The sequence below is a fragment of the Cololabis saira genome, chromosome 2 (genome assembly GCF_033807715.1).
Source record: "Cololabis saira isolate AMF1-May2022 chromosome 2, fColSai1.1, whole genome shotgun sequence".
NCBI lineage: Eukaryota > Metazoa > Chordata > Actinopteri > Beloniformes > Belonidae > Cololabis > Cololabis saira.
Window position 1 is genome coordinate 37,322,873 of NC_084588.1, and position 23,283 is coordinate 37,346,155.

Here is a 23,283-nt window from a genome sequence, read left to right on the forward strand (position 1 = left end):
TTATTTCTAAAATGTTTCTGCTCTGTGACATTGCCCTCAAGGATCGCACACACGACATACGCGGGCAGATATGATATCAGACTGATTAAAGGGGAACCCAGATCCAAGACCAAGAGGTGGAGTTTTGGGAGAGATGTCTGAGTTTGAAAAGCAATAAAAGCCGAAGTGGACTCTGAAACATGTGAGCTACTGGACTGACGAAGTTAGCGCTGACCTAATAGGAATTATTTTTACGTTACTTTACGTTTTCATAATGAGAGCTAAAGCTAAAATGCCAGGATGTTCCTGAGAACGGAATCACAAGCGAATCCTCTCTTCAGAAGGAAATGTACCACATTTTTAAAGAGGAGTTTTGTGACAAAAAGTGTCAGGAAAGCACTTTATGCAAACAGTCCCCCACGACTTAATGCAGGATGTCCTCTTCATGACACACACACACACACGCACGCGCACACACACACACCTTTGATCTGGTGGCACCTGAGGACAGTTGGACCTGCTCCGCTCAGTAAGCGTACCAGGGTTACGTGTGTAATGTCTCCCGGTACAGCTCATTTACTCGACTTGCTCTAATAATCTCACACTCGACTGCACAGACAACATTTGGTTTCCTTCCGGGAACGTCCTGAAACGTCTGCAGAAAAGATTATGCTTGTGTGCATTTATAAAACGTGCGTTTCCAAATGTGAGTGAGATGCAAAACTTTAAAAGATGTACAAGGGGGGATTGAAAAAATAAATATTTCCATATCTCTGAAGGATTCAGCCCTTTGATCTTGTATCACTAAGTGATTGATAGATTTTGTTTTTGGCAGCCTCAAAAATCAGTCGTGTTCATCCGGCTTCAGTTTTCTGAAGTTCATTTCACTTCTCTCTCTCTCTCTCTGATGATACCCAGAGTCCAAATAGAGACATGTTTTTTCCACTGCTGGTTTTACCAGAAACCTTTATCCAGTTAACACCAAGTTCAGATGACAGTTTTCCAACTGTGGAGACGAAAAGCTCCGACTACAGTTCAGACTCCAAAGGTAGCTTACCCATAAAAAAAAACATTTATAAGAAAGTCTATCAATAAAATGGTACTTTCCTTTGGCACTTGCTTAACATTTCAGTAAGAGCATAATATATAAATGTAGGAGTTTCAACCTACTTTAACCAAAAAGAAGGAGACGCCATACGTCCGCAGAGAACGAGCCAGTTTGACGTACTTCACTTTAGCTTCGATTTCTGTCATTTCTCCACAGTTGTGGTGTTCCTGCAGGTTAGAGGGATCACAGATTAAGGATCTGAACTGCAATATTGTCAAGACGAGAAATACATTACAACCTGAACACACCTGGAAGACTCTCTTCTCAGCTCCTCTGTGCTTTATGTACTCTTTGGGTAGAAACTCCTTCAGACTTGAGGGGAGAAAAAAGACAGTTATGAGATGTTGAAAGCCTTTTCTTTTCTTTTCCTTTTAATCTTGATGTTTCACCCTAAAACATGTTGCCTCATGAGGCAGACGCTTACTCTAAGAATCCAGGCTTGTGTTTATGCTCGATGTGAGGTCCAAACTGGATCTGGGCCTGAATTCCTCCAAACTCGCAGGCTTTGTCGAATGACACAGGGTGGGAACCGTTTAAGATATCATCCCGAGCCTGTAAGAACATCCACAATCCATTAATCAAAGGAAGCAAACTAAGAAAGTGTATCGAGCATCTCATTGCACCGCAGCTTTATATGATACAATCCTGTGGTTACACACGTTTCATATTTGAAAATTCTCTGAAAAAGAATTTTTTTTGTCTTTCAAATACAACATTATACATTTTTTTTTTTCAAATAAAGGAATTTTAGGTTGATATGTTGTGCTAATGAAATGTTCCGTATAGGACAAGACCCCCAAGAGAGAACGTCAGCACCTGTAGGATCCAGAGGTGAGACCCAGTTGAATAGTTTTAGGAAGGTTCCTGGGTGAATAGTGTCAGAAATAGCCCAATGGCAGACATAAGTGGCCAAATTTGCCCAAATTTAAGTGAAATGAGCCTCAACATTTCATTACCTCCTTGAGGAACCTCCTTTAGGTTCACTGCTTAACTGCAAATCACAGCTTAACACAAGCCAGGTTAGAGCTTCAGTGCTGTAAAGTTCTTACAAATTTCTCCAATTATCTTTAATAAAAAACATCTGACTCTTTGCAATGAGGTCGAGGAAAAGGTCTCAAGACTTTTTCTTTTTCTTTTTGCGGGGAGGGGGGGGACTAGTAAACCCCTTAATTACTTCTAAACCAACGAATTTGTCATGCAGGACTGTCAGTGAGCACATGTGCCTCCATGAACCAACACTCATCAGATCCGACCGCAAGTACTTGCAGGAGGGTCGTGTTTGATCTCTTCTTTTTCTTTTTTGCTGGAATAAATACAAATGTATTTCAGCCTCTTAATATCAGGCTGTTTGTCTATAACAGCGAGCAACATTAAGACTAAATTCATATTTGAAGGAAAATTAATGTATAAATCCCAGTTTCTCTAAAGTGTTCACCACACTTTCATAGATGGTGGGGCCACCTCAGCCAAACGTGTGCTTGAAGGGAGCTGGGAAGAGGTGAAGTTAAGGAGATCAGCAGACCTGCACGTAGAGCAGGTTGAGTTGGACCGGGTCTCGGGAATCGACGTTCTGGTCCGAGTAGAAAAACTTGCGCCGCAGCAGGAGAGTCTCGTTCTCGTCCACCCCCTGCTCCCTGAACGTCCTGCTGTGGTCCAGCCAGTTCACTGGAAACACACAAGTCAAAGCGCAGAGATGTGGCTTGTTACTCGACTTACCCTCCGTGCACTTTAGAAAAGATTAGGTCTGATTTCTTTTTTAAAAACTTACTGCTGAAACATGGAATGTAAAAGACAAAAAACTGCTGACTGTACTGTTGGCAGCCAGTAAGAAATGTGTTACAAGGAAATGGTTAAAAGTAGAACCCCCCACTATTGACGACTGGATTGGGATCATACAAGATCTATGTTATGGAGAAGATCTTTTCCTCCCTCAAGGTTGAGAAAGAAAACTTTTATAAGATCTGGTCCAAATGGACTGAGAATGTGAAACCAGTCACATCTGATTTCATGTGAACTATTTTTTTTTTATTTTTCTGTTAGTGTTTCTGATTACTGTTCATAAAAAAATGCCTGGAGGACAGTAGGGACAAAATCATTTAAGTTACAGATTGAATGTAAAAACGTGTAAGATGGAATACTGCTGTTCTAAATAAAAAGAGAATTAAAAAAAAAAACAAAAAAAAAAAACTTACTGCTCACCAATTAAGTGGGGTTTTTTTTCTTCTTAAAAATTACAAAAAAAAGGTCCCACTTTTATGATTCTATGTGAATTCATCAAATTACATAAAAATTAGAAATCAGGCTAACACTAAAAGTTTTGAGACAACAGTTGTGACTCCTGTGAAAAAAGACATTTCAACATAGACTGTGGTCCAAACTCCTGCCACGATGAAAGTAGATCATCAAGAGATTTTTTAAGAAAAAGCTTAATGTCTTTAGATCTACTACTGCTGGACTCCAGTGAAAGACACCAGATATCACACGTGGCTACAAAAATAGGCCATTCAACAGCCAGTGGGGAGAACGGATTAAGGATCAGCATACATCACTTACTTAAGAAAAATAAATATCACTACTTTCAGAAGTAGCCATATACTCCTGATATTTGTCATTCTTGAACTCACAGTCATCATCTGTATGTAGTTTGGCTTTCAACTTCTCCATCTTCCTCTCGTCACGCAGGAGTGTCCTGTCTTTCTTTAGCGTCCCCATCCCATCCTCCTTTTTCTCCTCCACCGTCTCTTGGATCAGAGAATATTCTTCATAGTTTGTGATACCTGGGACCCAACAAGGGAAAAAAAACAACAAACAAAAAACTAAGTCTAGGCAAGTTTGTTGGACATCTGTAAACTAAATCAATTCTATATATTTGTCCATTTTGCCTTTAAATAAAACAGACTCTACCTATTCTACTGCATATAGTCACCAACAGCTCTCCCACAGTTTTGGAGTCGTCCACCATAATTGTTTTAATAGCCCCATCCAGCATTTTGATTTTCTGGGGTCTTTGTTTCTTCTTGTACTCGAGGATGTCCTGCTCAAGCACAAACACAGAGAAAAGACCGTGATCAAAATGAGAGGAAAGCAGAAGCACATTTTTTCAGAAGAAGCAGACAGCAGCCGCTGCTGCTGAGAAAATAATCCAAAGTATCCAGCTCGCATGGAGAGAAAAGCAGAACACAGGCCAGAAAGCCTTATTTAACGGCTGCCTATCACAGCCTGCTGCTCCCCTTCCAATCACAGGGATGAGGTGAGATTTGGGTCGGAATGATCGGTCACAGTCATGCCTTCCACCTGGGGTGCTTTTGGTGGATTTGCTGAGGGGAAACCACATAGAGCTTTAAAAACGTACAGAGAGGCAACGCCGCCGGGCTCAGTAAGATCAGGTCCTTTAACAAGCTGCACAGACATTCACCAGCATAAGCTTGCATTGGAAATCATATCATCATCACAATAATGTCCAGTTTTGTAGTATCAATCACTGAGTTTGAAAAACTGTGTGGTTCTAATTCGCCTTTGATGGGTTAATGAAGCATTTTTAAATAGATAAAGTCATTATGTCTAATAAAAGTGCACTTTTCTCATTTATTCGATTATCAAATTGTTTTAAAAGTCACTAGTAGTCACTGTGCTTATTCTGTCCTGCATGAATATCCCACTGGAGCCTACCTTGTTATTGCTGCATTTATATCCAAAAGATCTTAATTTGAAACCCCAAGAACATAAATGTATTGATTTTGCTATATTGCAGGCAAAAAAGATCATCGCTCTCAATTGGAAGAAAACGGATGCTCCTACAATTGGTGCGTGGATCAAGGCAATGGCACAATGTAGGTCAATGGAGAAAATAACTTATACACTAAAAAATAAACTTGGGATGTATGAAGAAATCTGGAAACCATTTGATCAATTTATTAAAAAAGGAGACATAGGGGCGCTTCTACGGGAGGATAATGCAGGGCAGGATACCTAAGAAGGAATCTGGAGGATGACAGGAAAAGGGAAATTTTTGATTATTTTGTTTAGGTAAACTTGTTTTTGTTTAGGTAAACTTATGTATATATTTAATTTCCTAGAGGTACCACTGGACTGTGTTGTTATTTGGTACTGGTATTAGGTACCAACTTTGGATTGTATACCAAGAAATATGTAAAGAGAGAAGGGATGTGGGATGGGATGGGGGGGGTTAAAACTGTTAAGTCAGAACTAGATGTGAAATGTCCTTTATTATAATATTCTGTTTGTAAATTAAAAAACAATAAAGATATTGTAAAAAAAAAAAAAAGTCACCAGTAGTTTAATGGAAACATTTCGATAACTCCACGATTTTCCGAGTGTTTAGGCCTGCGTGAACGTATTTGTTGAGTTGCATTGGCGAGTTTGTCCAAGTTGATACCATTTACAGATCTGCCTTCAGGGTGTGGGTCATGCAGAGCTTCTTAGTTAAGAAGCATCTGTGGTGCGTTTGTGTTACTTCATTAGGGCCTCATGTTGGTATAATCAGCAACCTTGTTTGGACCAACGCCTTGTACTAATGAGGAACAATGTGATTAGGGTAGAGTCTGAGCAAAGGCGTGAACTGAGACTGAGCTAAGGTTATGGCTGGGTGTTAGCTGGTGATGTTATGGTTTGAGTTTAAAAATCAATGTCCTAACAAGCTCAGCTGCATCAAATTGTGTTTGTGTTGTTTCATTACGTTCTACATGTGTTCACTCTGACCTTTCTCACCCATCATCCGGCACAAAATTAAATCCACAACAACAGCAGACGGGTGCACTTACACCGTTACGGAGCATGTAGTAATCCAGTGTCCTTCCAGATTCCAACCAGATGCCTTTCCGGGGGTCTTCATCCGACAGAAACAGGCCGTAGTCGGAGGCTGGAGCAGTGAAGAGGAACGTCAGCACTTTAGGTCTTTCAAGAAACTGAAATTATTTCTTACTCTTGCGTAACCAGAGCAGGATATCAGCTCTGCAGTGGACCTGATCAGAGGATCAACCATTTCTAGTATCTGATCATTTCTTCAATATTTTCTGTCAAAACAGTTAACAGCACTGGCCTCCCTGTATGCAGAAATACTTTGGTTGCATTAACTGACAAGTCAGATTTGAAGATTTATTTCGTCCCATTTCTAAAGCACCACTAAAATGTTGCTATAAAAGCTAAACAAATGAGTTTCAACATCAAGACATACAATTTTAAATAGTCTTAATCAAATGTAACATTTCTGATGATTGCCCCCGTCTGTCTGTCTGTATATATATACCGTATTTTCTGGACAATAAGCCGCTACTTTTTTCATAGGTTTTGAATCATGCAGCTTATACAAAGGTGCGGCTATTCTGTGGATTTTTCTTCCACCGCTCGGGGCGCTCTAACCGGAATTAGAATCAAAACTAAGACAAAATAAATGCAAAGAAGAATACGCTACTTCTTCTTTAGCAGATAGAAATAGAAGCAGATTTCAAACAGATAAATAGATAAATAAATAGCGGTTATTTTCTCTTGGTTCTGTCCCGTTTTAATCAGCAAAGTTGCTGCCGTGTTAAAAGACACTGTTAGGAAAGATCTATTTAGGTACAAACATGTACATCATTTACAGTTCAAAATCCTTCTGTACATGTAGGAAATATCTAATCTAACAACATAAATATCTGCGGCTTGCATATCTTTTTTTTTTTTTTTTTAAATAGAGCGGATGCGGCTTATATACAGGTGCAGCTTGTAGTCCAGAAAATACGGTATATACATACAGTACACACACACATATCTGTATATTATATATATATATATATATATATATATATATATATATATATATATATATATATATATATATATATATATATATACACACACACACATATACATACATACATATACATGCATACACAGAAAAAAAAAGAGGCAATGAAGTTAGCAGGATATTTCTCACTGATGGACAATTGTGAGATTTCAAACGATATTTGTCAGTCATGGGTTGATGTTGACGTCAGGATCTCTGGAGTGAGCCGATGTCAGGCCTGCTCCTTCACTCACCCTGTCCCGTCTGAGCCTCCGGGACCCTCTCTCTGATGATCCGGCAGGCATCGTAGACGGCTGTGGAGGGCTCAAACTGCATCGTCTTCACGACGTTGCATTGGCGCACGCAGATTTTCAGCGACAACGCCACCATCTTTGCAAGCGGCGTGGGCAGATGTTGCAGCAACACCTGCAAGATATGAGGTCAGAACAGCTGAGTGAAGCTGACATGAAAATCACCAATATGAGCCATGAATCTGAGGGATGATACTTGCGCCTCCATTTCATCACAGAGAGTTCTTTGCAAACCCAATTTAATACACCAAAAAGTTATAATATCTACTGTGACCTCACTTCTGCCCTTGGGGTATTTATTACTTTTTCCAACATCCTAAAAGTGTTTCATTTTTATGCATCTGCCCTCTTCTAGGCCGGTTGCGGTAGACGGGCTTGAGAAAAATCACACGTCATAAATAATTTAATTCTCTGAATGTGGAAAAAAAAAAGTGTTAATTTTTTGCACACTGAAGTCTTTGTTATGCCTCAAAAACAAAAGAGTTGAAAACCAAATGTATCACTTTTTCAAAGTGATACATTTTTTTTCATCTAGTCCCCGACTGAAGACGAAGAAAAAGTTCTGATATTTGTTTTGTGGTAAAGCGGGAAAGGAGCAAAGTGCCGTTGAAGTTCTCCAAAACCTTTTTAATATTACATGTTTATATGTATAATGTTTGTTTTGTTTTGACCCAGAAAGCGGAAGAAACTTGTAGATTTTCAGATTCGGTCCTACTGTGGTTTCTAACTGAATGGAGACAAGAAAAAAGAAAAAGGAAAGAAAGAAAGAAAGCAGTATGACATCCCTAACAGAGCACATCCTGTCTAGGACCAATGGGAACACAGCGCTGCTCTGTGGCAGCGGGTCAGAGGTCAGACTGGGCCAGTGCTGACGTTCATACGGAGCCTCTGCTCGTCTCTGATCTGCCCTGCTGGCTCTCGACCCCGACTCAGAACACCAGAATCTGGTTCCTGTGTGAGATTTGTTCACATGTATGAATGAAGGCGCTTGTCCGGCACACTGCATTCACACTCCACTGAAACATCCAATAAAAGTGGATGCCGATAATAATACAAGAAGGTGTCATCCAAAGACAAACACACACACCATATTGTATATAAATAAAGCATATTTAGGGAAGGAAGTAAGAGATCTGAAATTGTAGAAATATTTTCAAGCAGGAAACTGGGGTGATGCCGATTTCATCAATGCTTCATTAACAAAACTTAGCACTTCCGAAAACAAAACTTTGTTTATCCAACAGCTGCCCATCACTGGAAATTAAATTAAATAAAAATTCTGCAACATAAAAATTATCTTCAACACACCTCAATATAGACAAAACTCTGGAGGAGTCATAAGAAGCTTTTTGCAAGGGAAAAAAATCTAACTTATATTAAGAGTGTTTATCATCTTCAAATATCCTCCTTTACAAAACCATCCCCTGCTCTTACCAACGTTGGGATGTAAAGTTTGTACCTTCTATTTCCCACGGGACTAGAAATTATCCAACGTTAAAAATATGACTCTTTAAAAAGATCAGCCGCAGAAACCAAACAGTTTACCACAAGATGAAATGAAGAAATTGACAGTGGAAACATTGCCCGGGTTCAAGGGGATTCACAGACACATTTTTGAAATACTACAAATTCTGTGCCCATAAAACTACATCTGTTTCAGAGTCGTGGTTATCACTTTCCCCCTCCCTTTACCCGTTTGGACAGACCTGATACTCAGAGGTCTGGCTTCTACTTTTGTTAGTTTTTTTTCTTTTTCTACTCTACAAACAGATGGAAACATGACTGACATTATGGCACAATCCAATTATCTAATTTCACTCTGTAATTGCAGCATCTGTCTTTGAAGGTTGAAGAATTGTCAGAGAGCAGGAAACATACAGAGATGGGAGGAGGCAATGCAGATAAGGTCTGACTGATCGTATGACGACACTGTTAATGTAAGTCGATGCAGCAGCAGGCTCGGCGACAATGACGGCCATTTATGGCCACGCACTGTCGTAGATGATTCCTCTGGAATTTCTACAATATACTTTGGTTTTCAAACATCCACACACCCATCTGAATTCCTTTTGTGCTTCGGTGATAAATAAAAACAGAGGGTACAATTTACTGATAAACAGCACTGATGCCCAGACTGATCGACAAAATGTCAGGTTTTGTAGACTTTGACTGTAGCTGATACACATCTCGGTAGCGATCGAGAAAAACTAAAAAATGTGCAGGATATGAAGCAGTTCAACTGGTCTGAAAACACACCACACGCAAGGCATCCAGAGAGAAAACTAAACTTTTCCAGAGTCGCAGAGAATATCAAAATTGTTGTAAGACTCAGTTTTTGCTGCATTTTTATAACAGAAAGAGATGAAACTCTGTCATGGCAGACTATTAGTGGGTGAAGTAATATTTATAACAAAGGAAATCCAGAACTTGATTGCAAACATGGGGAAGAAACTGAAAAGGAATAATTTACACTGAAGTGGCGTCACCATTTCCACCATGGAAACATCTGTAATTGCTATAATTTAGCAGATGTGTTGTAAGTTGTTTCAAGTCTGACTCATTTGAGCACTATAAATAACATTCAAGATGCTCAGATGAAAATGCTAATATGCTGACATTTACCAGGTTTAATATTCATAAATGTTCTAGCAGGTTATTATTACAACACTTCTCAAGTAGAATTGGTTAAAAAGTACAGCTGAAGCTCAACTCAATATCCAATTTTAATACAAATAGCAATCAACAGTTGAGTGTTGAAGAGTGGACTCATGCAGCTCTTGCCTTTGGGATTGTAGCTCTGCTGCAAATTTGCCCTTAATTCTTTGATATTTCACTCAAAGTGATAAATGTGAACCTTGTGACGTTCCATAAGGAAATCCGCAGATCACAAAAGTCATTACGTTTTGTCATGTGGAAACCATGAATGTAATTCTTGATAGATTTGAGTCTGGATTAGGATTTATACAGACAGGCCGACGGCAAAACAGCTGAGCAGCTTACTGAAGTCAATTTAGACTAATAAACTGATAAAATTACAGGATAAACAGCACAAGTTTCGTCGGGAGCATTTACAATGTTGCACAGCGAGGAACAAATAAAACGTGCACCTTCAAAAAACGAGCTCATTATCATCAACTCAGATTGAAACGGTAGAGTACAGTAGAGGTTGTCTCGCTCTTGTCTGTCCTCTTTCTGGATGCATCCTAGGCAGGCCTGTGTTTGCTTACACGCGTTACCTGCCTTCTTCCTGGGACATTACAGTTAATCCACCTGCTGCACCAGGGAGCCACACGGCAGCAGTTTCAGTCTACCAGCCACTCAGACTTTTTTTTTTTGTCTCCCCAGTTGCATCAATGCCAATTACTACCATAATCCACACAGCAGTTAAAAGTGGGAGGATGGGATAAAGAAAAAAATAATAACAATTCATTTCACACAAAGATAGGGTTACTTCTTTAAGATTCAGAATCAAATGAGAAAAATCAACTGCTGTTTTTCTACTAAGGATTTGTCTTACTGCACATCTCTTCAGGCATCTGTTCTAGTAATGTTTCAATGCTGTAGATGAGAAACCAGGATGCAAGTTAATGGCTGTTTAATTTTGTTAAAGACTGCCAAGAAACTGTTTGTACACAAAGTATCTTTGAATAAAGGTAAAGAGTCAGGCTTTGATATGGAGGGGAGAGAATTCAATGCAGCCACTTACACATTCAATGAAGGAAGGGATTTGGTTGCACTTCTACAAATGTACCAGGGAAAAGGGAACTGTACAAGGCTCAATGGGCAAGGATTTCAAAATAAAGCTAGGTACTTCGAGATCACCACAAATGTCATTAATCACGTCACTAGACTTGAAGATTTTACACGATACAATTTTCCGCACCTGCAGGAATCTGTGCCGTTCAAACTACGTGAAGTTGGGGTCTTGAAGTCATTGTTGTGTTGGCACCATGTGACTGATAAGGGACTGGGAGTCACATGCCTGAGATCTGAAAAGTCACGTCTCAAAATCATATTACACCACTCGGCTTCTGATCAGTCAGCAAGTTCTGCACTGAAAATAGTTTGTGTGAAGGCGGCTTAAGTTAAAGGTTCAGTTGCTGTAAATTATGCTAAGCTTCCTAGCACCCATCAAATTGTGAACAGGGTTGTATAATAAATAATGACAACAACAACATATCATTTCTTCACAGGGAAAGCTCTATCTAGCCGTAGCAAGAAAAACGACGAGAGTTAAATCCGCTCTTCTTCAGGGTTTATATCTCCCCACACTCTCTGGAGTTAAATTAACTTTTTCAAAACAGTAAAACATTTTCCACTAGGGCAGAGTTCCCTTTAACTCCCATAATCGTGTTAAAGTAACAACAAAGGAAGATAAAATGAACACCGTTGAGCGTCTAGTGTGAAATAGTGTTAGTTTAACTTTATAACAAGTCTACCTTATACTAGAAATGTGTGTAATTAATTCCAATAGGCAAAATATTTTCCATGATCATTTATTCATTTTTTTAAATGAAAACATTACCAATGAGGGTTAATGTTCAAGCTTTCACAGACATTTCTATATGAATATCAAATTGGCTTGTGAAATCTAATCACACATTTTTACAATAATCTTTTCAAGGACTCTTTGCATCCCGAATGCACGATAATGCTCATCAAACATCTCCGTGATTTGCTTCTTTGCTAAAACATAAACATCACTTTTTAACCAAAAGTATAACTTGACAAAACCGGCATATCATTTTCCGTTGCAACAACAACCGCTTTATATTCCACACCATCAATTTTAACCCAGCTGCGTAAGAAAACATCTTCCGATACAGTCATTGTTGACTGCGTTCACATTTCTGAGGGGAAATTATTTTATTGATCCATCTTCTCTTTTTTTTCCAGGGGAAAAGAACAAGCACACAAAAGCTGAAGACCAGAATAGCAGGAGTATCTGTGGTGCTGTCCTACCCATTTATCTTTTCTTTAGGTAAATGGCGCATCACTTGGTCCGCAGTTTAGAGTCACAAACAGTTCCATAAAAATGTTCCTTCAGTATAATTATGTATGCAATCATCACACTGTGAGGTGGGAAGTAATTATAAGTGGTAACGTTTTCTTCAGAAAAGAATATGGCAACACTTCCTTTGACATGTTTTTATCGAGGGGGGGGCAACACAAACTTAGATTCCTAATCACCAATGCACTGTACACACCTACGCTGCAATACATGAGCACAAAGATACCCCCCCATATTTGAAACCCAACAGCACAAGTTACACCTACACTCCTTTGATATGCAGCGCGCTCACATAACAGAGAATATCCAACAGAGCCGCTCTTGTGCAAGAAACATGTTCTTCATGTGATCTACATCGACGGCAGCTGCTACTCTCTGAAAGCCACTTAAAATCAGAGTGGACCGGCCAGCTATTCATCGCGGTACACAGAGACACGGTCACAGTGAAGACATCAGGTCCAACACATAAGTCACAGGATGAGGGAGCGATCCAAAACAGAGGATACAGCACACGTGCAACTGAAGTAGGGCTGCAGCTATCGAATATTTTAGTAATCGAGTATTCTACTGAAAATTCCATCGATTAATCGAGTAAAACATATTTTTGTTTAGTTAAAGAGCAATTATAAATATACATAAGATGTTAGATGTTAATTGACATTACTAAGACTGAATTGTATAATACAGTAAGTTCATGGCTGTGCATTTAAAAACCCTGAACTTACACCAGTCGACCAAATTCACTGCCTTCCCTCAAAAAACTAAGGATACGTTTTCTTATTTCTAACCTAAAAATGCCATTACACCTGATAACACATAACTTAAAAGGTTAGGTGTTTTTCCCACGTATTTCAATTGAACTTTCATTTGTGTAAGCACATTTTAAATTCTAGTTACGTTTTAAGTTAAAGTATAAGATTTTGAGTTTTGGCAGTGTTCAAATAAACTTCTGAGCCCTGCTGTATTGGAGCACATTAGGCACCAGCGCTGCTTGTTTTATCCATGAATGACTACAGAGATAAAATTGAAAACTACCCAGTTAGCTTTATTACGTTTTTATTTTTCTGACATTTTCTGCCTTTTCTTTTAGTTAAAACTGTAGCGGGAACAGATGTTTAGAGGAACCTATGTATGTACCGGGTTAGAGGGGGAACATATAGGAGAACGGACCAGAAGAATATAGCGTGGATTGAAAGTAAAAGTTAAGCACTGAACTACATGTGTCTCCCATCTGAGCCATTGCAGACTGCCTGAGCATGGCATGTTACAAAAACCAAACATATCCTCCTCTTTCTTCTTCATTTACGTGTGCGGCGTCAGCGCGTTGTGCCGCATTAAATGTAGTCCGGGCGAAATACTCTGCTTTGAGCTGCAAAATTAAACGATTCCTCGAGGCAGAAAAATTTCCTCGATCATTTTTTGTAATCGAATTACTCGAATTATTCGAGGAATCGTTTCAGCCCTAAACTGAAGCTGATGAAATCAAGGCCCACTTATAAGTGGGGAGTCATATCAGAGATAAGTTGCCTTGTTGGTGACGTCTGTGGAGCCTCGCTCCTGTCGGTGAAATCTCCCGACCATCCCCCACGGAGGGGCTCTGGAGGCGGCTAAAGGACACCTAGCTGGGCCATTTCAGGCGGTTGTTGAAGTAAAACACAGACGTGAGAGGTGTTGGATGAGGCGACAACAAAAGATTAAGTTGCCCTCAAAAGACATACTAGAAAAATCAACAGATAAGTCAGAAAGAAGAAACTGCGCTTTGCTTATATGTCTCATTGTCAGTAGGGCTGGGCGATATATCGAGATTTTAATATATATCGATATATTTTCAAGCGCGATATGGTACGAGACAATATCGTTTATATCGATTTAAAAAAAAAAAACTTGAATGTTTTATTTGAGATTTGCACAAATTTGTTGTTATTTGCACAACTGTCAACCTCAGTGGAAAAGTCTGCGTGTTACTGTCTACTGTACATTGTATTAATTGCAGTGTATTTCAATTTAATTGTTATGCAGGAAAGGGATATTTGTTTTATTTTATTCAAGAAGCATTTTCATTCTATATATGCAGGCAGTTTATTTTTATTTCATTTGTTTTATACATTTTGATATTGTGCAGACCTCTGTTAATAAATGTACCTGTGTGACATTTGGCACGAGGCTTTGTATTAAAACTGACTGTTTTTTTAAGGATTTGCCTCAGAAAAAAATGAAGCTAACAGAGATGCTATGCTATAATGCTTTGGGGGAAACCCCAATTATGGCACGGAAAAAATATCGATATATATCGCGTATCGCCATTCAGCTAGAAAATATCGAGATATGACTTTTGGTCCATATCTCCCAGCCATAATTGTCAGGTAGTGGAAGAGTACTTCATAGATTTCCTTAACCCTACTGACACAATCTACTGACAGAAAAACAAAAGGGACAGTCCACTAGTCACTAAGGCTGATATTACTGAGATACTTCATTTTAAATAAGAATGATAAATGGATGAAAGAGAAAGAAATAAAAGAAGCAGGAAGTGGGCGTTTGTGGGATCATCCCCCCCAGAGCTTTACAATCCCAGTTGATGCACCGTGCAATATTCCTGTTCTCCGTTCCTCCAAGTTCAGCTGAACCACAGCCACAAAACATGTGCCTGTCCAAACCCTCAGACACTTACACTGATGAGTCACCGGGAATCCACTTATCTCCGATCATTGCAAATCTTGCAAAGTTAATGTCATTATTTTAAATGTGTGCCATCTAAACTCTGCAGTGACAGTAAATATTCACAGAAATACTGGTTTGCTCCGTTGTGAGTTTAGAGAGTCTTCTAGACTGAGGTTTTTGAGTCAGTTATTCAGAGCCGTGGGCTGTGACACCGACCCAGACATCGCACCAGCGGGGAGCAGCTCACAGAGAATACTAAAGAGTGAGAGGAAAGCAGGTTGCAACACATGCACAATTCATTTTCACCTCGAGAAAACTCCACCAACGGTCCAAGAAAGGGCTGATCTCATAAAAGGAATACGAGACCAAGCACTGGAACATGTAGCTGCTGTTCAATAGATCAATGAGGCAGAGCAGTGCCTGATGGCCTCGCATCTATTACAGAAACACTGCCGCTAATACAATGAATGGATCTGGGAATGTCTTTTTCCAGATTTAAGTTTATAGTCCTTGTCCGAATGCACCGCAGCTTAATCCAGTGAAGTGAAAACACGACCACCACCACCACATAGAGCACATGACCTCTTTATGTGCAGCATGCACTGCTATGGGGGACATGCTGAGACTGAAGACCGTCTTGTTTTCAAAATGCACAAAAAACTCAATTTAAAAAAAGAAAAAAAATTCAAATAAATAAAAAAGGTTTAAACTACACACGTCTGCTTCTAAAAGTCTGTAAAGAAACTAAAATAAATACATAAACCTTCAGTGTGAAGGCTCACGGCGAGGATGAAAGTGCTCCTGGAGCACGCTGCATTGTACGCTTCGTCGTTTCACGGTGCCTTTCAATGAGCCCCTTTTTCAGGGTTCGCTGTAACATGCCAGACGGGTTTAGCTGAGGTTATTTTATGTTAAGGAAATCCATGCCAGGTTGAAGATAAATGATGTATTATACTGGCAAATTGCAGCTGCCTCAAGAGGGATTCAAGAGGATTGTTGATGACTGCCGTACAATTATTAGTACCGATTTCTGCCGGCCCTTTAGGGGTCTAAATATTGGGTTGATGTTTTTGTGTCATAATCTGACATACGAGACCATACATTTATTCCTTGATGAACTCATATTGAATCATTGAACTACTCACGCGTCAAATCTGGAACAGTCATACATCAGTATGTGATGAAATCAAGACATTTAAAACCACGATCATCAGGAAGGTATGAGAATAATCTAAAGCAAATGGCCTTAGTCATACAAATGAGACCCTTTTTTTGGCACAGTAAAGAATGAGGTCACCACTACCCGGCAGGCTGAAGGGGGGCGGGAGAAGAACAGGGGGTCCACGGAAAACACGGGGCAAAGAACTCTCAGTAAACTTTGTCCGTCACTGCCTGATATCAACAGAGCAAAGTGCTTATTTATTTATTTACTTACTCTACTCTGTGTCCATTTGGCCACAAGTACATAAAGACATTCGGACATTTAAACTCATGTAATAGCCTCTTCAAATGACAAGAAAACCACATGGTAGGAATACAGGCTGATTGGAAAACTATCCACCTGGCGGGCGGTGGGATCAGGTGACGGGCCGCATAGCTCACACACGTCTCGTCTATGAGATGTTTGCGCTTGTGCGCATTCGCGCACGCGTGCCCCTTTGTACGCGCGAGAGAGCGCTTGGCGAATGGAGACAGGCAGGTGATGCATCTCTGTCGGCAGCATTTCAAATGCAAGTGTCAAGTTTCCCCGCAGAGGGCCAGAAATTCATTACAATGCCCGTTGGTAATGCCTCAGTCAACACTAGCAGACGTATAGAGATGTAAAGAGAGATGGATGGGAGGAAACATGGTTCCTGCTTATTTTTTCCCCTCCATGTTCTTATGAGCTGAACAAAATTTGATGGAAATAAAATGTTTCCGAGCACCAAAATCATTAGAAAGGAACAAAGATAAATTCAGCCTCTTAAGAGGAGAATATATTGAAATTTGAGCTCAAAGCAGTCATTTTCCATCACTTTGACACTAACAGATCTCATCTTTGATATGTATACGACCCAGGTTCCCTATTTCACATTTATGAGTCACCACAGAGACATCATTTACTGTCCCAGCTCTCAGTTACTCCCATATTACATTTTACCTTCCAGGCTGTAGCTTTTGATTCAGTCTGTGTGTACCTTATCCGCTCCTCTAGGAAGTGTTTAAGGACAGGTTTCCCTAGTTACAGAGGCTGGTTGTGGCCTGGCTATTATCAGTTCTGGTTTACAGGAACAAGCTCGAGTGAAAGAGAACAAGTGAAAGTAGCCAGTGTTTACAGGAGAAGTTTGTAAAGCCGCCAAAAAAAGGATGCTGTTGACAAATTGATTTATTTTGTCTCGTTCTGAAACTCTCGAAAGTAGGACAACCTTTCTCTGTTTTCTCTGCCTGCTGTTTGGTTACTAGGAAATGCTGCAAGTCCAAAGTTTTTGAATCTGCAACCCCTCACAGAAATGATCAACACTTCAATCTTTGTTTACTACAGAGAGGCAGCGGCATGCCTTCCTCGACAGATGACACCGGGAACTGTGTCATTCAAAGGTAGTAAAGTAAGAACGAGTGTTTACACCTTTGAATACTAAGATGGGAATTTCGACAACACGCCAGGATTTAAAAAAAAAAAAAAAAAAAGTCACTTCAGTTCAATATCCCCCTTCCACTTTACTTTACTTGTCGCCCTGGCTCTGATAAACAATCAAAACCCCACGGAGACACATCAGCTACTGCTAAAAATTTTAAAAAAAAGTAGTGTCGGGGGTGGTGACTTTGTAATATAAAACTACAAATCACCTCCAAGAGCTTAGTCTCCCAAAACATTTAAGATAAAAAAAAACAACCTTTCCTGTTGCCGTAAAGCAGCAAGCAAAGTTGCTGCACACACACACACACACACACACACACACACACACACACGCACACACACCAGAGTAAGGAGCATACTTTTAGCCACCTTTCGTAAAATTACCTGAAATTTAACATTGTTTCTTTACTCTCCTGCCTGGTACACCAATTTCAAACCACTGCATCAAAAAAAAACAACAGTGTTGTGCTTTCAAGTTACACCAAGGAGGTAAAGATGTCTGTATCAATTTCAGTAGAAGGAATATTGGATTATTTTCAAGAATCTTTGTGGAACTGTAGCAGTCACGTGTTCCTGCTATCAGCAAACACCGGCCAAAGTAACCTCCCACGTTTGTCCCGGTTGTCTCTTACAACAACAGAGTATCACTTTGTGGCGTCATTTCAAACGTCAACAATGATGACGCAAGTTCACAGAGCAGTTGACGTCATGCAGAGGGGACAAAAATCAAGTAATGAAGGTGAGCTAGCAAGAGACTGAACCAGATCAAGATCAATGTTGTAAAAGTGGCTCAACCACTACAGTTCTAAGGGTCCTGGTCGGTGCTGCTTGAATAAATGTTAGTTCCTTTGTGTGACTTTAAATACCAGCAATGTGATACGCGTAGACAGAAGCCGGCTAAATTATACACAAAGTTATATTCTGGACTGGAACACCGTCTGCAAACAGCAGCAGCAAAATCAAAAACATTATGTAAAACAATCAGTAACCCAACAGTCCCAAGTAGGGCTGTTCGATTAATCGATTTTAAATCGTAATCGCGATTATGTAATTAGAACGATGTTAAAACGTGAAACTCGTAAAATCGATTTTTCACATTTTTTTTTTTTACCTTGTCTGCACACATATTAATGATTGATACCATATTAATGATTGATGGAAATACCTCTCAATACCTGCGACAAGTGCCCCATCGGAGAGGCTCTTTAGTGTAGGAGGGGGCGTTGTAACATGCCACCGGGTAGACCGGCTCGTGTTCCTTGCAAAAAACTTGCAAATGTGAATAGCAAATGTAATGACTGACATTACACACCTCTACCTCCTTCATGGGTTGCATTATTATTTAGCATGCAAAGACCCAGTTTAGTTTAATTAGAAAATGTCTTGTTTTATTGAATTGGAAATATAACTTACTGTATGTTTGCAAGTGCTGATTTGCTGATTATTTTTTCAGAGATAAAACTTTATATTTTATTATATTTTTTAAAACTTTTTTTCAACTTATTTTACATTTTGTTTTGCACTTTATTCATTCGTCTTTGGTTTAATAAGAGCAAAGTTTGCACTTAAAGCCCAATGGGGCAAATGTTCAATAAAAAACAGCATATTTGAAATCATTTCTTTGCCTTTTGTCAATTCACAAAATAATCGTAAATCGGATTTTGAGAGAAAAAAAAAATCGAGATTTTATTTTTGGGCAAAATCGAACAGCCCTAGTCCCAAGGCTGTCCAATAACTCCACATACAGATCTTGTCCACGACAAAGCAAATTACAGGGTCTGTCATCCGTCTAAAAAGAACTCTCTCTTTCAAACAGTTTAACACCGACCTATCTGGTTTTAACCAACATGATGTTCACAATCAGCTGATTGTCGGTCTCATCAGATTACAGGACTGGATAATGGGGGGAGTTTTAGTCATTTCACTGTTCACATTACGTGATTGATCAGAGTCTCAGTCTCACTCTCTCAGCGTGGTTATATGCACATATAAATCAAACTATTGGCAACGATCTAGCAAGGGATTAAACTGGAGTTTCCGAGAAATCCAAGTATACCCGAGAAGACAATCGATTATTGAGTGAAGTGCGTTCGACTCCGCGATGCGACGTTGCGCCACACGTACTTTTGCTTTGGCGTTCTTCCAGTTAGTTCTTGGTTGTTCGTCTTCTTCTTCTCCTACCGTGTTGATATTCTGGCTTCGTTGTGTCGTCACTTCTGGAAGGGGGAGTCCCGACGCAGACACTAGCTAAGCGTGGGTTGGGTATACATGCCAAAATATAACTCCAATTATGACGCATTATCTGGCACTAAAACCTCGATCTCAAGAGCTTCAGTTCGGTTCGACTGCAGCCCGACTAAGGTGGATACATGGCTTTGAAAAATTTGTTACCAGTCGTATTAAGGCAACATTTCGACCTTCTGTTAGTTCATGTAAACATACTTTCACTCTCTCTCAAAAACACAGCTGTTTATTTGAAAATGGACTGAGGGAGCAAACAAACCCTGCAAGCCAGATCCTTTTTCTTTGATCCATGTTCTGAACGAATCATAGCACAGAGAACACATTTAGAACGGAGAAGAATATGAGGGTAGCAGAGATTGTGTAGAAGCAAAGTTTAAAGAAAAATTGCATTTACCTCTTGCTTCACCTATTAGTCCTTTGGGATCCCCTTCCTCAAGGTAACCTCACCCTCGCCCTCTCATTGGATGTACAGTAGCTTAAATAGGGATTTCCTGATGGCTGTTTAATATCAGGTCAGCCACTCGTAATCACTTTGCCATGTGTTGGTGAGCATGTACATCAAGTCTTTGAGTTGTTCGCTCAAGGAATACGTCCCAACTCCAGAAAACCTGCCCATTTGCCACCTACTCATCAGCCATCTCCACAGCTGGGAAATCATCTGATCTGAAAGAGTCTGGAGGGACAGCAGAACTTCCTCTTATTCCACAAAGCCTTCCAAGCACTTTGTAGGAAGGCTGAGCAACATCCATCATTGACATCAAAGAATCAGATGGACCACCCAGCGGGTCAGATCTTCAACACAAATGTCACTTGTTTTAATTCATCAGGGCTGCCTTCCAGCCTGAGCACTGAGCGTTGTTTAGCCCGAGGCAGAAGTGAACAGATCTCTGTTCACTTGGATTCTGAATACGCACTTACTCATGCATTGTGTCATTCCCCATCACCTCTGACAGCGCTAGAATGCCAGATCTCGTGCAAAAAGCCAAAAAAAAAAGTCTACTTTTTACAAGCAGCAGTCTAGAAAAGCACAACAGTTAAGGGGGCCATTAAAAAAAGAAAAAGATTTCCTTTGACTTTTTATCCCCATGCGTGAAGCAAATATTTGTGCAACCAAGACAAAAACTGTGTATTTACATAGCTCTGTCAGATTGTTTGGCATCAACTAGGTATGAAAATGTGTTAGTCATTATACTGTTCAGATTTGTAGGGTTAAGGCGTCACAGAGAACAGCCAGGTCATTTTCTAGCTTCACCTTTTTTATCTCGTGAGGAGAGTTCATCCAGTTGGGTTTAATGATCAGCCATATTCATAATGTGACCACCGGAAACCAAATCATTAGAATGACCAATATTAGCTCAAGACTCAAACAACACAAATAAACCATGTAATGATATCTGAAGGGGAATTCAATTTTAAACATGATTTCCCTTCGTGTCTAAGGGACCCTAACCCTGAGCTGTTATTGGTTATGTTGGCCAGAATGATGCCTATTTAGTTTTATTTTTATTTTTTTTAAGAAAACCCAAATTTAACTTTACTGTGAAACTTAACATTTTATGTTGAAACTGATAAATGAACCTTGTTCTAAAAGTGAGCAGAATAAAAAAATTATAGCAATTTTAACATTCAGCGCGGTTACATGCACATCTAAATCAAGCTATCGGCAACAATCTCGCTAAGGATTAACCTGGAGTTTCCCAGAAATCCAAGTACACATGCGCGAGAAGACACTCTGTTATTGAGTGAGGTGCGTTCGACTAGTGATGCTAGGTGGCGCCACACGCACTTTTGCGTTGGCGTTCTTCCGGTTAGTTCTTTGTTGTTCGTCTTCTCCTACTGTGTTGATATTCTGGCTTTCATGGTGTCGTCACTTCCAGAAGGAGGAGTCCCGGGGCAGTCAGTAGCTCGGCTAAGCGTGGGTTGTGTGTAAATGCCGGAATAACTCGGATTAGGACCGCATTATCTGGCATTAATAGCTCGATCTCAAGAGCTTCAGTTCGGTACGACTATAGCCTGACTAAGGTGTATGCATGGCTTTGAAAAATTCGATATCGGTGGGTAGGGCTGGGCGATATGGACCAAAAGTTATATCTCAATATTTTCTAGCTGAGTGGCGATACTCGATATATATCGATATTTTTTCTGTGCCATAATTGGGGTTTCCCCCAAAGCATTATAGCATAGCATCTCTGTTAGCTTCATTTATTTCTGAGGCAAACCCTTAAAAAAAAACAGTCAGTTTTAATACAAAGCCTCGTGCCAAATGTCACACAGGTACCTTTATTAACAGAGGTCTGCACAATATCAAAATGTATAAAACAAATTAAATAAAAATAAACTGCCTGCATATATAGAATAAAAATGCTTCTTGAATAAAATAAAACAAATATCCCTTTCCTGCATAACAATTAAATTAAAATACACTGTGCAATTAATACAATGTAGACAGTAACAGGCAGACTTTTCCACTGAGGTTGACAGTTGTGCAAATAACAAAACATTTGTGCAAATCTCAAATAAAAATTCAAGTCAATTTGTCACAAAATAAGCTATATCAAAAAAGCTATATATCGATATAAACGATATTGTATCGTACCATATCGTGTTTGAAAATATATCGATATATATTAAAATCTCGATATATCGCCCAGCCCTATCGGTGGGTTTAAGGCAACAATTCAACTTTCTGTTAGTTCATGTAAACGTACTGATTGACCCAAAATAATCTTGATCATGATTATCTCCCCCCCACTCCTAACTGAGCAGCCCAAGCAAAAAAATCAGTCCGCCAGATTCACACTGTATGACAACAAGCAGCATTTAGACGACAGAAGAAAGAAAAGAAGAGACTAAGGTAGATCCATCTTTGATGCTTTGATTTAGGTACCGTGGACACCAGCCCCGCTTGGCTCAGAGTTTGGATTACACAATCCTCTTCAAAGAGCAGGCACTGACCCCCACCAGTGGACCTGACCATTGCTCACTAATGAATGTCTGGCAGTGGAAGGAATGCAAGGAAGTGTGGAAGAAGCATAGGATGTGGTTTGGAGTGAGACATTTCCCAGGGTGATTAAAAGCCACCGAGACGCCGCCGTGAAAGAGAAGCATGAGTCACTTTGACAGCCTGTATCATCTGTTTTGATAACATTGACAGTTTAGCTGTAATAAGAGACAGCAGGAAATAGGGGGAAGAAAAAAAAAAAAGAAAAAAGAAAATGGGACCCAAAACTCAGGGTTTGTTCCTGCATCTCATATTCTACCCTTGAATTGAAGCAGAGCCCTTAGAAAATAATATATTGAGGACAATATGACAGTTTTATACAACCGGTCAGGTGTGCAGGTGATCTCCTGTGCATGACACCAGCTCAGTCTTCAGCCAACGCAGGGTTACTCCGCACACTTGGCACTGCTGCTAAATGATGACTTAGTAATTCCACCACATATGGTCATAGTCTGAAGTGCCCACAGCCTGTGTAGTCACCACAATGAACACACACCACCACCGACTGCAAGTTCCACCAGTTAATACAGGCCGAGGTTGATGAAAGTGCACAGCAATGTAAGAAT

General features: G+C 39.8%; 1 protein-coding gene across 1 annotated transcript in view; it reads right to left on the reverse strand.

Annotated features, from left to right (window-relative positions):
• The window catches only part of tln2a (talin 2a), a 107,107-nt gene that overhangs the window by 51,867 nt on the left and 31,957 nt on the right, over nucleotides 1-23,283 (reverse strand). The window contains exons 3-10 of the mRNA XM_061745075.1: nucleotides 7,127-7,298; nucleotides 5,869-5,966; nucleotides 3,992-4,121; nucleotides 3,712-3,864; nucleotides 2,610-2,752; nucleotides 1,512-1,639; nucleotides 1,336-1,399; nucleotides 1,150-1,254 (exon numbers count right to left, since the gene is read on the reverse strand). Coding sequence (XP_061601059.1) covers nucleotides 1,150-1,254; nucleotides 1,336-1,399; nucleotides 1,512-1,639; nucleotides 2,610-2,752; nucleotides 3,712-3,864; nucleotides 3,992-4,121; nucleotides 5,869-5,966; nucleotides 7,127-7,262 — 957 coding nt within the window. The 5' untranslated portion in view covers nucleotides 7,263-7,298. The remainder of the gene's footprint in view (nucleotides 1-1,149; nucleotides 1,255-1,335; nucleotides 1,400-1,511; nucleotides 1,640-2,609; nucleotides 2,753-3,711; nucleotides 3,865-3,991; nucleotides 4,122-5,868; nucleotides 5,967-7,126; nucleotides 7,299-23,283) is intronic.